This window comes from Phyllostomus hastatus, unplaced genomic scaffold, assembly GCF_019186645.2.
Source record: "Phyllostomus hastatus isolate PE091 unplaced genomic scaffold, TTU_PhHast_1.1 phas_contig_36, whole genome shotgun sequence".
In the NCBI taxonomy this organism is placed as follows: domain Eukaryota; kingdom Metazoa; phylum Chordata; class Mammalia; order Chiroptera; family Phyllostomidae; genus Phyllostomus; species Phyllostomus hastatus.
In genome coordinates this window covers 4,844,790-4,860,457 of record NW_025333862.1, presented here as the reverse complement: position 1 = coordinate 4,860,457, position 15,668 = coordinate 4,844,790, and the positions used below count along the sequence as shown (strand labels likewise).

The 15,668-nt window shown below is 48.5% G+C and overlaps 1 protein-coding gene across 17 annotated transcripts in view; it reads right to left on the bottom strand.

Annotated features, from left to right (window-relative positions):
- NFASC (neurofascin) overlaps window positions 1-15,668 on the bottom strand; it is a 194,015-nt gene that overhangs the window by 77,524 nt on the left and 100,823 nt on the right. For all 17 annotated transcript variants that reach the window (XM_045841371.1, XM_045841370.1, XM_045841377.1 and 14 more), the window contains one exon: window positions 1,150-1,328. In XM_045841371.1, coding sequence (XP_045697327.1) covers window positions 1,150-1,240 — 91 coding nt within the window. In that variant the 5' untranslated portion in view covers window positions 1,241-1,328. The remainder of the gene's footprint in view (window positions 1-1,149; window positions 1,329-15,668) is intronic.

Genomic DNA, 15,668 nt, shown 5'->3' with positions numbered 1-15,668 from the left:
GTGTATGTGTGTACACATATACACTCACATACTCGGGCCACCGGGAGGGCAGCAGGGGCCTGCCCACTTCTGGGCCTACCCTGTGGTTTCTCCGGGCCTTCTCTCATCCAGGAGCGCCCTCTTCTCTGGGTCAGCTATTATGGGTGGAGAGGGGTAGCAGGGGGCTGAGACACCTGCAGCTCTTCTCTAAGCTCTGCTAACTCCACCCCCCAGGGTCTGGCTTTGGAGAGCTCAGGGAGACTTCTTGGAAGCCGTGTTACTCTCCTACCCACGCCCCTCCCTGGATATGTCACCTGGAGAGAGCCCAAGTCAACCTTGGCATCATGTGAGTTCCATCTCTTCCTGGAATCAGGGGGCAGGGGACAGAGTTGGTGTGCCCACCCACATCTCGGTGCTGGGATGCAAGACGTCCTGACAGGAGCATCAGCATTGTGGCAAAGGTGGAGCACAGAGAAATGCAGAGCCTAGGAGTGGCCGCCAGTCTGTGGCCGTTATGAATGCACCCACGGATGTGGCTGGTGCGATTCTGTCAGATCAGCACTGTAAGCCCCTTACTTTATGATTCTGGTGGCCCAATAATGCGCCTACCATGGAAACAGAACGACATGGGTTTCACTTTTCCACTTCACTGTGGGAACGACGGAAACAGCAGGAACTGGTGCCTGGTGCCCCCGCAGCGGCGCTGCACCAGGGCTCTATGTAATGTCTCATGCAGCCAGTCTTTCGCAAAATCACCCCCTTGCCACCCTCTCCCCCCATCCTTCCTTCTGATCAGTCCAGACTGGAGGGCCTGAGGGATCTAGATCAGGAATGAGAAAGGCAAATAAGAACCATTCCCTCACTTGGTCCCTGGAAACTCTGCTTTGATGGGCAAGTCAGGACCACAGAGAACACCCAGACTTCCAGACTGCACCCGTCCGGTCCTGCTCGGTGGGCTGCAGGCAGCCCAGGTCACTCGGCCACAGCGGGGAGACCTCGCTGTGGACTCACGTCTCACCTTCCAAAGCACTGGCCTGCTTGCTCCCATTCTGGGGAAACCCAGCTCTGCATCCAGGACCCACTATTTCCCCTCCCCCAACATTCTTTGAAAGTTGGCCCCGACTGTCCTCTGCCCCAGATCAGGGGAATAGAAGAAGGGACAGAACTCACGATCCATAGGAATCTCGATGGCCCCTCCGAGGCTGAGGAAGCAGAGGAGGAAGGCTGCGTGGACCCAGGGTGGTGGCTGCGGCCTGGCCATCTCCGCGCTGGGCGCCGCTCCCCGTGCCCCGGCCCGCGGGGTCTCGCTGCCTCCAGCTGCTCTAACTCGGCCTCTGGACAGCGCTCAGCTGTGGAAAGAAAGACGACGAGTGAGTTATTTCTTAGACTCGTGGTTTGTTCTAGCAATCCTACAGGGCTGGAAGAAGGCAAGGGTCCCCGTGGTCACAGACCAATGTTCTAAAACAGGGTTTCTTACCCTCGCACTGTTGACATTTGGGATCCAACAATTCTTTGTGTGGGGAACCGACAGTCTTGGGTATCGTAGGATGTGTAGCATCATCCTGGCCCCTACCCACCAGAGGCCAGCAAAGCCCACTTCCGCCACCAATCAAAACCGTCTTTAGATATTGCCAACTGTCCCCTGAAGCACAAAACCACTTTGAGTTGAGAACCACTGTTCTAGAAGGAAGGGCAACTCTGGGTAGAACAGCCATGAGAACAAACAGTGGCCCACAGGCCCAGCACCGAGGAGACGCCACGCGCCCGGCCAGCACAAATGTGCCCTTCGCAGCTCCTCTGAACATGCTGAGCGGCCCCCGCTGGAGTGCCTTTGGGGCAGGGGCCTCAAAGTGAGATCACACCCGTGTCCTCCGGTCCCGGTCCCGGGAAGGGCGCAGGGTGGGGGTGGCAGCACTGGGGATGAGGCTTAGGCAGGTGAAACCTGGCTGCCCAAAGGACTCTTTGAGGTGAAGGATTTCTGCAGATACTTGTGCAGCTAACATATGCTGTGTCCCTCTACAGATCACGGCAGTGCCGCGGTGACGGCTCAGGAGAAGGGGACTCGAGGGCGCTGGTAGAATGAGCAACAGTATGAGAGCCCCACGTTTACACCCTCAAACACAAGAAATCATCCCGGAGCCTACAGGGGCTGAGAGGGGCGGTCTGAGGAGCCCGGTGGGTCCTCCTGAGAGACAAGACCAGGAGGGGCCTACAGCTGACCCTGAAACGAGAGCTCTGAGATGGCTGAGCTTCTGAAACACGTGTCCTAAACGCTGGTCCGGTCTGTTGTTCTGCCACGGGGTCATGTCAAACAGGACGACAGGAGGAGGTCCCCCAGAACTCTTCCAGCTTTTGTGAACTAACCCCAACCTATCAGAATGAATACACTGTTTCACTCCTGTTTCACCTGGCAGCAACGGGAAGCCCGCTCTTCTCTGTACACCCACCATCTCCCCTGCATCCTGATGGAGGGTCCAGGGTGAAGACCGGGGCTCCGGGGCCTCTCCTGGGAGACAAGCTCATGCTTCTGGAGACCTGGGTGCTGGAGCAGCCCCCGCGCCAGGATGTGGGGCAATGCAGAGGACTGTGGCTCAGATTTCAGCTGTCTCTTTCCTGGAAGCTGGGCCCAGCACCAGCCCCAACCTCAGGATATTTCTGGACTCCATCCTCGCCCTCCCTCCCCATTACTTCCGCCTTGGTTTTGCTCACCTTCATTTCATGCTGGTTACTGCTCTTGCCCCTCCAATTCATTCTCCATCCATAACCAGTGTGGTTGCTTCCAAAGTGCAAATATAAACATTTCGCTACTCCCCTACAGTCAAACTGACTAGCTCACTACTGCCCGAAAGTTAAAGTTGTTGACACGGCTCAGAGGCCCTGAATGACACAGCTCCTCTGCAAATTCACTCTCATCACCCCCCGGCCCCCACCCCCAGGGTTCTGTGCCCAGAGATATGGGGCTTCTACCAGGTCTCTTCGTGCACCACGCTCTGGGATGCTGATTGGCTTCTGTGCAGATGAAGGTCTGTCTAGAACGCTCTCTGAATCTGCCTACTCTCATTAGGATTTGCCGAGTATGACTTATGTGCCCCTTATCGGTCTGCCTGAACACCATTTATGCTCCTACCACAGCACTGGTCACTTTGTACTGACTCCAAAAGCCACTCTGCGCCCCTGTAAAAAGGCTCTATAAGGGGAGGTGTCTCATCTTGGTTATTCCTAGACTCTCACAGAAGTGCCTAAAATGTAGCAGGTCCTCAAAAATATGTGATAGATGGATGAAAATGGACAACTGACTGACTGATGGAATAAACCACTGAGATGGTGTGTGGTTTTTGAAACTGCATATTCCCACAGTAAACCACCAGGGGGAACAGGAGAGCACAGAATGGCGCAGAATTCGGACCTGAGCGGCAAACTGGGAAGACAGCAACCAGCAGAGGTAAAGTCTCCCTCTGGACACAGGCACCGCACTGGGGAGCGGGAGGGCACAGGGTGGAAGTGGGGGGTTGGGTGAGGGGGTTGGGGGTGGGGGGTATCCTCTGTCTAAAAGGCATCACAGGAGGTATTTGGTTCTTCCTCCTCACTCTCTAAGATGGTCCTTACACTGTCTCAGAAAGTCTGTTCCTCCTCTCCTTGACTCCCACATGTCTGGACCCCGACTCAGGTTACCCTGCTGAAACCTTAGTGCCGAGAGAAGCTGCCTGGGCGGAAGGCTCAGCGCTGCTCCAGGGAGGACAGCACGGAGGGCTCCAGTCTTGGCTGCACTGTGTTCTGTTAAAGCACTGCCAAGCCGTAGGAGTGATGGGGAAGAGAAGGATACCATATTCTGGGAATCTTGGTGGGAAAAGGAAGCCAGAAGTTATTCATTAACTAGAAACATATTGGTAGGAAACCCCCCCAATTATTTAGGGTGCTTTTAACTCCCATTTTAAAAGCAGTAGAAAAAGAACGTAGAGATAACCACATTGAGCTGTCTGACAAGTCTCCCTGGAACCCAGTTTTCTATGCTCCCTGACTGGGGATTGAACCCACAACCTTTTTGGTTTGCAGGATGACACTCGACCAACTAAGCCACTTGGCCTGGGCCCCAACAAACTCTTAAAAGATGAAGAGAATTTAAGAATTATTAGGTTTATGTTTTTCAGATGAGGAAACAAGGGCCCCAAAAGGGAAAGCGATTTGCTCCGGGTCACACAGCTGGTTAGCGGACAAGCTGGGAAAGGAACCCAGGTCTCCCGAGCCTTTCCACCTCACTCCCTGTCCCTCGATACGCAGGGAAGCTCCTGAATAAAGTTACTATTTAAAAAATGTATTTTGGGAGAGTTCCTAAAAAACTAATTACCATATGACCCTGTATGTCTACTTCTAGGTATATGCCCCAAAGATCTAAAAACACATTCTCAAACATGCACACATACACACATGTTCATACCGGCCTCAGTCACAATAGTCACACGGTGGAAACAGCCCAAATATCCATCAAGGGGAGAATAAATTGACAGGTCGCAGTGTGTGCGTACCATGAAACGTGACTCAGACATGGAAAGAGTGAGGTACTGATATGTGCTACACTGCGGATGAAGCCCAAGGACACCATGCTGAGAGAAGCCAGACACAAAATGGGGTGAATGCTCTCGTTTACATGAAACACCAAAACAGGCAAACCCACAGAGACAACACCGATCGGTGGTCACCAGAGGCAGAGGGGAAGGGAGACGGGAGCCGCTGTGGAACGGTGCAGGGTTTGCTCCTGGCGGCCATGATAACGTTGGGAGCTCGAGTGAGGTGAGGTGACAGCCGCACACACTTGAATATACCAAATAGCCCTGAATTGGTCACTTTAAAATGGCTAGTTTTATGATATGTGCATTTTACCTTAGTAATAAAGAAATACACAGCATTGATCTCTAAAAAGTGCTCCTAAAGATAAAAAAGGGGGGTGAAGAGGGTGGGTTATTCCACATGGGCACATGCGACCCTCGGTGCCCCAAGCCAGGCCCACTCAGCCCATTTTGTACATAGCCTGCAATCCTTCCTGTACATTCCAAGGAAATTCTCACCCAAGTCAAAGGAAGGGGGAGTCAACAGCTGTCTGGGCATGGGGGGTCCAGGGCAGTACACAAAGAACCCAGTGCAGACTGAGGACAGAGGTGCCCTGCATGAAGGTGCTCCAACTCCACCACCAAGGCCATGAGTTCCCCCACTCTCATAGCCAGAAGAAAGGGGTGAGGGCAGGGGTTATCAACCGAGAGTGAGTGAACTCACACTTCCAACCAAATCTTCTTGCCCTACCATGTGGGATGTGTGGTCCAGTCACATGGTGTCACATTCCTTTCCTGGCCTTCCCACCAACATGAGACTGTCACTAGTGGTGCAGAAGTACAGCACCCAGTGGGGGCTGGAGGGGCCTGAGCCCTTCAGGGGACTGCGGTCTAACTGCGGAGCGTCCTGAGGAGGAGGAAGGAAACTGCCATACCCTGTGTGTGTGTGGATGTGGGTGGGGGGGCTCAAGGCTGCAGAAGACGGGGCACGAGGGACTGTCTGGAATGCTGGAAGGGGTGAAATGTTTCTGTTTAGCTCTATGGGGGCCAAAATAGGATGAAAGGGGAGGAAGTTCCAGAGAGGCAGGAAAAAAATGAAGAGAAATCATGAGCAGACTGATGGTGTACTAGGAACTGGGGAATATGATTAATTCCATTCTTGAGGGGCCTCCATGTCTGAGGTCCCTCCTACCCTTTGCGTGAAAAGAAAAGGAAGGGAAAAAAGGGAGACAGAGCGACAGAACGGAGCCATGTGGAGTCATGAACGAAAATGCTCTGCCAAGTGAAGCAGTGAGCTCATCGTTTCATAGAGAACCCAGAGCATCTATCTGGTCAGGTGCGCTGCTGACAACGCGCCCGCACAGGAAGGACGCTGAAAGCTTATCCGAATCACTCAGGCACTGTAGAAACACAACGACCGCTGGACCCTCAAAGTTCCAGGCGGGGCCAAATCAAGCCTGCAGATTAAGAAAAAATTGGGGGAAAGCTGAATGTCCTCCAGGGGTGTCCAACCCTTTGGTGTCTCTGGGCCACACTGGCATAAGAAGAGTTGTCTTGGGCCACACATTAAATACATCGTGACATGTAATCACACACAAAAAGTCTCATAATGTTTTAAGTAAATTTACAATTTTGTGTTGGGCCACATTCACAGCCATCCCGGGCTGCATGTGGCCTGTGGACCACAGGTTGGACACCGCTGCCCTGGAGTCTGTTATCTTACACAGGGATGCTTCTCACACTTAGGCAACTTCCCTGAACTCTAGGCCTTTAAAATTCACAAGGCTGTGAGAGATTCAAATACAAAGTATCTGACAAGGGACCCAGAAAAGCTTATGTGAGTTGGGTGATGATGAGCCATGGGTGGGGACCAATGACAGCCTGTCAGTCAAGGCTGAGAGCATTGGCTGAGAAGCAAGGAGGCCTGGGTTGAATCTGGTCCCCACTGATGAGGTGGAGACCTTGTATTAAAACATTAAAAGGTTTATATTTCTCCTCTGAAAACTGCAAATAATATAGCAACTACTGCAGAGGGCTGCTGTGATGACTTAGTATACAATTCCTATAAGAAGCACTTAGCAAAGAGTAAAGGCTTAATAAGTGTTAGCTGTTGCCAATAAGTACGCTCTGAACTTAAGGGGATGAGGAAGGTTGTGGCTACCTACAGGTCGTGACCAACAACAGCAGCAAGTAGTAATAACTATTCATCCACAATCACAGCCTGCCTTTCTGTTTTCTTTTTTTTTTGGGTCCTGGTTGCTTTCTTTCCCCAGACTGGGAGCCCCTGGTGTTGATTCTACAAGCTGTCCCTGGCAGCTGGACAAGAGGCCCACAGCTAAGCAAGCTGTTGCCATCAGAGCTCCCCACATTCCCACAGCCCCACCCTGGGCAGGCTGCTCTGCTGGTCACAACACGTCTGAAGTGATGGAGACAAAAGACTGGTGGAGAATGGCTCCGCTGGCAGCTCTATGTCCCTGGAGCAGAACCTGCCTTGGACTTTGGGATGGTAATCAGTGCACCATTCATTCAATAATAGACCCGGCAGCAGGCACTACTCTAGAGAATGCACACAGGGACAACAGAGGTTTCTTTGCTCTAATGGAGCTCATGTGCCAGCAGAGAAGATAGGAAATAAACATTGACTTCTGGTCGAGATGGCAGCCTAGGTAAACACAACTCAGATCCTCGCATAATCACATCAAAATTACAACTAAAATATAGAACAACCACCACTCAGAACCATGATAAATCAAGTTGAATGGAAGTCTGACAACTACAGAATTAAAGAAACCATATCCATCCAGACTGGTAGGAAGGGCAGAGATGCAGAATGAGTTGGTTCCACATACATATGTGGTGGATAAAAATTCAGGAGAGACGGCTCGGGAGTGAGGAGTCCCAGCCCCACACCAGGCCTGCCAGCTCATGGTTCCAGTGCCAGGAAGATAAGTCCCCATAACTTCTGGCTGCAAAAACCAGTGGGGATTGAATCAGTGGAAGAAACTTCTGGAGTCCCAAGCAGTTTCCCTTAAAGAACACACACACAGATTTCAACTCACTCCCTCTAAGTTTTACCACCGGGATAGCAGCTTGAAAGGCACCAGTGGCATAAGGGGAGGAAATGAAGTATCTAGCATCAAGGCAGGAGCTGGGGCAGAGCTTTCTCCCAGACAGAAAGACAGGCAGAGGCCAATGTCCCTTTTCTGAACCCTCCCCCCAACAGAGCTACAGAGCCAGCAGATGGGAGCCATACCTGAGACTCCATCAACCTGGCTAACACTATTTGCCCCACCCTGGAGATCCCCTGAGACTCCATCCCACCCAACTTACAGGCCTACCCAAACTGTTAACTGTGACTTTTCCATAGGAATGGCTGGTCTTGACTCATGCTTCACAACTTTGTAAACCCCCTCAAATAAGCAACAGCCGGCCTCAGCAAGCCCCCAGCCCCTATACCTCTTGCTAAGCGGCTCAGCCTGGCACTAGCATCAGCCAGCCTAAATTCTCAGCTTGGCTACCCTGGGAATCTCTAAGCCTAGCACGAGCAGCAGCCATCTCAAATTGCTTTATACCTCAGGCAGGGTGGCCACAGGCAGAACACAGGTGAGGGCTGGCTTTGGCCTGCATCAGCCAAGAAACCCCAGGGCCAGTGCACCCAGTGGACAACTACAGATCATGTTGAAGCGCCACCACCCTGGCCCTGCACAGATGATCTTCCACGGAGGGCAGAGGTTGGTAGTCAGTGGTCACAGCCAGTCTGTGCAGCTGACTGGCCTGGATAAATCCCTCCCATTGACCTACCAACAGCAACCAAGGCTCAACTACAAGGGGAGGGTGAACTCAGCACACATGAAGGAGGCACCTCAGGTACCCAGCTTGGGTGATAGGGAGGACTGTACCACTGGACCCTGCAGGACACCTACTACATTAGGCCATTCTACCAAGACAGGGAGTCATATCACCTCTTCCTAATACCTAGAAACAAACACAGGGGGGCTGCCAAAAAGAGGAAACAAAGAAACATGGTCCAAATGAAAGAACAGATCAAAACTCCAGAAAAAGAGCTAAACAAAATGGAGATAAACGAACTATCAGATGCAGAGTTCAAAACACTGGTTATAAGGATGCTCAAGGAACTCAGTGAAGACCTCAACAGCATAAAAAGATCTAATAAGAAACGAAGGATGCACTAATGGAAATCAAGAACAATTTACAGAGAAACAACAGTAGAGTTGATGAAGCCAAGAATTAAATCAATGATTTGGAACACAAGGAAGCAAAAAACAACCACTCAAAACAAGAAAAAAGAATTTAAAAAAATGAGGATAATGTAAGCAGCCTCTGGGACAACTTCAAGCATTCCAATATTTGCATAATAAGGGTGCCAGAAGGAGAAGAGAAAGAGCAAGAAGTTGGAAATCTATTTGAAAAAATAATGAAAAGAAAACTTCCCTAATTTGGTGAAGGAAATAGACATGCAAGTCAGGAAGCACAGAGAGTCCCAAACAAGATGGATGCAAAGAGGTCCACTCTAAGACACATCATAATTAAGATGCCAAAGGTTAAAGATAAAGACTCTTAAAAGCAGCAAGAGAAAAGAAGTTAGTTACCTGCAAGGGAGTTCCCATAAGACTGTCAGCTGATTTCTCAAAAGAAACTTTGCAGGCTAGAAGGGATTGGCAAGAAATATTCAAAGTCATGAAGAACAGGGACCTACAGCCAAGACTGCTCTATCCAGCAAAGCTATCATTTAGAATGGAAGGGCAGATAAAGTGCTTCCCAGACAAGAAAAAACTAAAGGAGTTTATCATCACCAAATCATTATCACATGAAATGTTAAACAAACTTATTTAAGAAAAAGGAGATCAAAACTATGAACAATAAAATTGCAATAAATATATATCTATCAACAATTGAATCTAAAAAACAAACTAAGCAAACTAGAAGAACAGAGACAGAATCATGGATATAATGATCATTTTGATGGTTGCCAGATAGGAGAAGGATGTGGGAGAATGGGTGGAGAGGTGCGGGGATTAAGCAGTACAAATAGGTAGTTACAGAATAGCCATGGGGATGGCTATTCCTACAGTATAGAGAATGGAGCAGCCAAAGAACTTACACGCATGTCCCACGGACATGAACAATGATGTACAATGGTGTAGGGACTGCCTGAGGGAGTTGGGGGTGCTGGGTGGAGGGTGATAAAAGGGTAAAAATTGGGACAACTATAATAGCATAATCGATAAAATGTAATTTAAAAAACATTGAACAAAAAAAAATCAGGCAGCAATAGGTGCAGTGAAGAACACAGGATCTACCTAAACACAGATGATTACGGCAGCAGCCTTATTTATGATTGCCAAAATTTGGAAGCTACTGAGATGCACTTCAGTAGGCAAATAGATAAATAAATAAACTTTGGTACATCCACACAATGGGCTATTATTCAGCACTAAAAAGAAATGAGCTATCAAGCCATGAAAGACAAAGAGGAACCTTAAATGAATATTACCAAACAAAAGAAGCAAATCTGAAAAGGCTACATACTGTATGATTGCAACTGTCTGACATTCTGGAAGGGTAAAATGATAGAGACACTAAAAGACCAGTGGTTGCCAGGAGCAGGGGGAAAGGAGGAATGAGCAGAGCACAAGGATTTTTAGGGCAGTAAGATGTCTGTATGATACTATAATGATAGACACATGTCATTATACATTTGTCAAGCCCATAGAATATACAACACCAAGAATGAACCCTAATGTAAACTACGATCTCCAGGTGATAATGAATTGTCAGTGTAGATTTATCAAGTTAACAAATGTACCACTCTAATGCGGATATTGATAATGGCTATGCATGTGTGAGGGTGGGAAGATGTGGGAAATCTCTGCACCTTCCCCTCAATTTTGCTAAAAGTGTTCTAAAAAATTAAGTCTATTTAAAAAGAAAGAAAGAAACCACAAGAGGGTGATGTGATAAAGAAAGGTGAATGGTCAAGAAAAGCCTCTGTAAGCCAGTGACATCTGACCAAGACCTAAATGGAAAGAAGGAGCCATTGTAAAGATGGGTAAGAAAATCATGCCAGGCAGGGTCCAATGTTCGTGCAGAGGCCGTGTGACAGGAAGCAGACAGAAATAAGCAAGGAACTGAAGAAAGCCAGTGTGGGTGGAGCTTGAAGCCCATGAGAAGGACCTCCTGGAACAAGTTACAGTCAGAGAGCGAGGCATGGGCAGACTCATGGAGGGCCAACATAAAGAGTTTTAATTACATGCTAAGCAGGGTTGTAAGCAGTGCGTGACCTAATGAGGTCTGTTTGTAAAGACCACTCTGGCTGCTCTGTGAAGGGTGGGATGTAGGCAGGGACACCAGGCACCAGTGGAAGCAGGCAGACCCTTTAGGAGGCTCTGCAGCCTCTGGGGTGAAGCCAGACTCTTAGCTTCTAAACCCAGAAATGTTACCACCATTCAGTGAAGTCATTCAATGCAGCAGCCTCCTGGCCACCCTGGATTCCACACAGTGTTCATGGTGATGAGGATGAAGCTGGAAGACAAGGTTGTGGGTTTGATCCCCAATGAGGGCACATACAAGAGTCAACCAATGAATGCATAAGTAAGTGGAAAAATAAATCAGTCTTTCCCTACCTAAAATCAATAAATAAAAAATTTAAAAAAGAATCTTTTAGTGCTGGGTTTTCACATTGGGTACAGAGAAGACTGGTTCTGGGAAGTGCCTCAGGGGCTTTCTCCAGGGGAGGATGGGGGATTTGGGAGGGAGGTGCAAGTGGGACCCAGGCCCCTCCACTCCACTCTCAACAGAGCAGCTTCACAGTCCCTTGTTGGGAACCGCCCTGCCTGGTTTCAGAAGCTGTAACCGGCCCGTGGCTAAGGCTGAGTGAGTGACCTTCTGACCCTAAGCCAGTAAGGAGACAAAGCTTATCTCCCTGGCAGGGGCGCTGCCTCTGCTCCTTTTTCTTCACCCTGCCTGGCCCCCAGTGCTTGGTCAGTTAGCCAATGACAGGTAAGATTCCCCAAGGGGGAAATGACGTAAGACAGGCACGATCTTGTGGAGGCCCACAGGGAAGGACTTGGGGGGCTATGGAGAAAGGGGGTGATGGACCCTCACCCCTTGGCTTTGACAAAGCCCGAGTCCTCATTCTGTCTGTGAGAAGTCCCCTAATCTCTTGGCTGCCTTACTTCCCCTGCCTGATTTAAGCCTGAAACAAAGACAGAGGGCGGTGCTGCCCTGTGCTGGAAAGGGCAGGTTCCCCAGGCAAAAAGGCCTAAGAAAGGATATGTAAAATCCTGTGAAACCTGCTTTGCTTAGAATGCTCTCAATTAAATGATAAGGGTTCAAGCAAGAATTGAGTTTGTTTTTCAAAGTTTTGTAGCCCTTTAGCTATCTGACCCTGACTCAAAATAGGCCCTCAGAGTTCTTTGTATGTTATCTATTGTTTGATCCTTGCTGCCTGACAATGACTAATGAGCTTTACCTATATTCCTGAACAAAATGAACCCAATAAAAGCCCACTGAGGGAAAGGCTCTTGGCCCTTCTCCTTTGAGAGATGGGCCACCTTTCTTCCCCAAGCAGGTCATGTCTTGACAGACTTATTCTTATCCATGGTGGCTGGGGGGGGGGGGGCCTGCAGGTGGAGCCCCCCCACAGTCCCTGCTTTTACATCGGGGTTTTGCATAAAGTTTTATTTTAAAGAAAGGATTTTATTAGTAAAACAAAGAACTGAAAACCCTTGTGCAACAGTCTACATTTTCCAATGCAGAACCCTGCACCACATGGCAATCGTGCAATGCAGGGTGTGGGGAAAAGACTCTGGGCTCTTCTTATAAGGACACCAGTCATACTGGATGAGGGTCCACCCTTATGACTTCATTTAACCTGAATCCCTTCTGACCAAGATGGAGGTGTAGGTAAGTACATTTTGCCTCTTCACACAACCAAAAGAAGTACAACAACAAATTTAAAAACAAAAAACAACCAGAATTGCCAGAAGATTGAACTGTATGGAAGTCCAACAACCAAGGAGTTAAAGAAGAAACATTTATGCAGATTGGTAGGACAGGTGGAGATGGGCAGCCGGGGCAGAGAAGATGCATGGCAAGGTGGTGGCTGGTGGTCCCATATTTGCGTGTGGATAAACCAGGAGCAACAACTGGGAGCGAGATAGACTGTGCAACCCAGGGTTTCAGCACGGGAAAAAAAGTCTCAAAACCTCTGGCTGTAAAAACCTGTGGGGGTTGTGGCAGTGGAAAAAACTGCCAGTCTCATAGGAGAGTTCCTTGGAGAGACCCACAGGATCCTAGAACATAGACATGCCCACTCACCTGGGAATCAGCACCAGAATGGCTCAATTTGCTTGTGGGTAGTGGGGAAAGTGACTGAAAGCCAGGCGAGCGCTGAGCAAGGCAGCATTGTTCCTTCTCTGACCCCTCCCCCACATATGGTGCCACAATGCAGCGACATGGGTTGCCCCCGTCTTGGCAAATATCTAAGGCTCCACCCCTTACAATGTAACAGGAATAAATAGACAAAGAAATACGGCCCAGATGAAAGAACAGATCAAAACTCTAAAAATAGAACTAAGCAACGAAGAGACAGCCAACCTATCAGATGTACAGTGTTTTCAACTCTGCAGGTAATCAGGATGCTCACAGAAATGGTTGAGTATGGTTGCAAAATAGAGGAGAAAGTGAAGGCTATGAAAAGTGAAATAAAGAAAAATATACAGGAAACCAACAGTGACAGGAAGGAAAGTGGGACTCAAATCAAAGATTTGGAGAAGGAAGAAATAAACATTCAACTAGAACAGAATGAAGAAACAAGAACTCAAAAAAATGAGGAGAGGATTAGGGACCTCCAGGACAACGTTAAACATTCCAAAATCCAAATTACAGAGGTGCCAGAAGGAGAAGAGGAAGAGCAAGAAATTGAAAACTTGTTTGAACAAATAATGAAGGGGAACTTCCCCAATCTGGCAAAGGAAATAGACTTCCAGGAAGTCCAGGCAGTCTCAAAGAAGCTGGATCCAAGGAAGCACACACCAAAGCACATTATAATTACATAACCCAAGATTACAGAGAAGGAGAGAATTTTAAAAGCAGCAGGAGAAAAGGAGAGTTACTTACAAAGGAGTTCCCATAAGGCTATCAACTGACTTCTCAAAATAAAACTGGCAGGCGAGAAGGGGATAGAAAGAAGCATTCAAAGTCATGAAAAGCAAGGCCCAACATCCAAGATTACTCTATCCAGCAAAACTATCATTTAGAATGGAAGGGTAGGGAAAGTGCTTCCCAGAAAAGGTCAAGTTAAAGGAGTTAATCATTGCCACACCCTTGTTATAGGAAATGTTAAAGGGACTTATCTAAGAAAATGAAGAACGGTAAATACAATAATAAATACGAACGGTAAAATGACAACAAACTCACAACTATGAAAAACTGAACCTAAAAAACAAAAACAAATTAAGCAAACAACTAGAACAGGAACAGATTCACAGAAACGAGATCACAGGGAGGGTTATCAGTGGGGAGAAGGAGCGGGGAGAATGGTGGAAAAGGTACAGGGAATAAGAAGCATAAATGGTAGGTAGAAAATAGACAGGGAGAGGTTAAGGGTAGTATAAGAAATGTAGGAGCCAAAGAACTTATATATATGACCCATGGATATGAACTAAACAGGGGCGGGGGGTGGGGGAGAATGCTTGTGGGAAGTGGGGTGCAGAGCAGAGGGGAATAAAGGGGAGAAAACATGGGACACCTGTAATAGCATAATCAATAAAATATACTTAAAAAAATAAAGGCTCTACATACAGTCAAAGGCTCCAAATATATAATTCAATTAATAGTAGTAGTCATATTTTTCTTTGGAGAATTCATCTGTACCCCTTTCTCAGAGTGATCCTACCCTAGTTCCAGGGTTGGGCTCTGATTAGTTTAAGCCAATTACTATCCCCTGCCCTCTCACCTCCATGATTGATTTAGGAATAGATATCCAGCATGAGGCAGTGTGCTTCATGGAGACTTTTGCTGAGACCACTGGGAAAGTTCCCCTTCTCTTCCAAAAAAGACCCAGTGAGGACCTCCCATAAGTGGAGAGGATGGTGGGAGTAGGGGTTGACTGTGCAACGTGAGGATGACCCAATGCTGCAGAAGGCAGAGAGGAGACAGAGGAAGCCCGGATCCCGTGTGCCACTGAGTTACTGCTGATAGAGCCTTCCCTGAACCAAGCCCTACTTGTGGACTTTTAAATTACATATGCATTTACATTAAAAGTTCCCTTTGATTTTTAATCCAGTCAAAGCTCTATCACATGCACCTGACAGCACTATCAGAATCAGAAATGCCCCCAGGTGTTGGTTGGACACATAAGCCTCCCACTGTTTCCATTTTCTCTATTAAAAAACATGTCCCTCCCTCCTCCTCCTGGTCCAGCCCCACCCCTCCACAGAGACCTGCCCTTGACCATCAACTATCTGCTCTTTCCTGAACTGGAAAACTTCTCAACTGGCTTCTGCCTCAGCAGAGAAATGTCTTCAACTTTCACTCATGACAAAGCAAAAAGATTGTTCTCTGTATCCACAGCCTCCCTAATCACACCTGAAATTTCCCCCTCCATCTCATGAAAGTTTGCTCTTCAAAGAGGGATCCAGGCTTCTGACTTGACTTATTTAGTCCCACCCACTCCTCACCCAGCCACACTCCAGACCTCCCAGTGGCCTCCTCATGGCCACGCCCAGTGCTCTTAGCTCTGGTCCTGCCAGAACTCTCCACGGCATTAGCCACTGGTAACTGCTCCATCCATCACTCCTGCCGTTCTCTCCTCCCTGGCCTCTGCAACAGTGCTCGGGCGCCTCCTCTTCTCTCTGACTCTGCCAGCCTCCATGGCAGCACCGGTCATACTGCTGGATCCTCTTGTTCTGCCTGCTGTTCTCAGTGTCTCTGTAGAGGTCCTGCCCCTCCACCTCCACTCCCCACCTGTGATCTTTGTTGGTGGTTCTCACCCAAGTCATTTAAGCCAGATACAGGGATCTCCCTGAAATCCCACCTCTTCTCATGCCCTGGCACCAGGACGCTTGGCCTGTCTCTTTCCCAGTGTCTCTCATTCCCCCTCTGTCTCCACATTCCCACCCG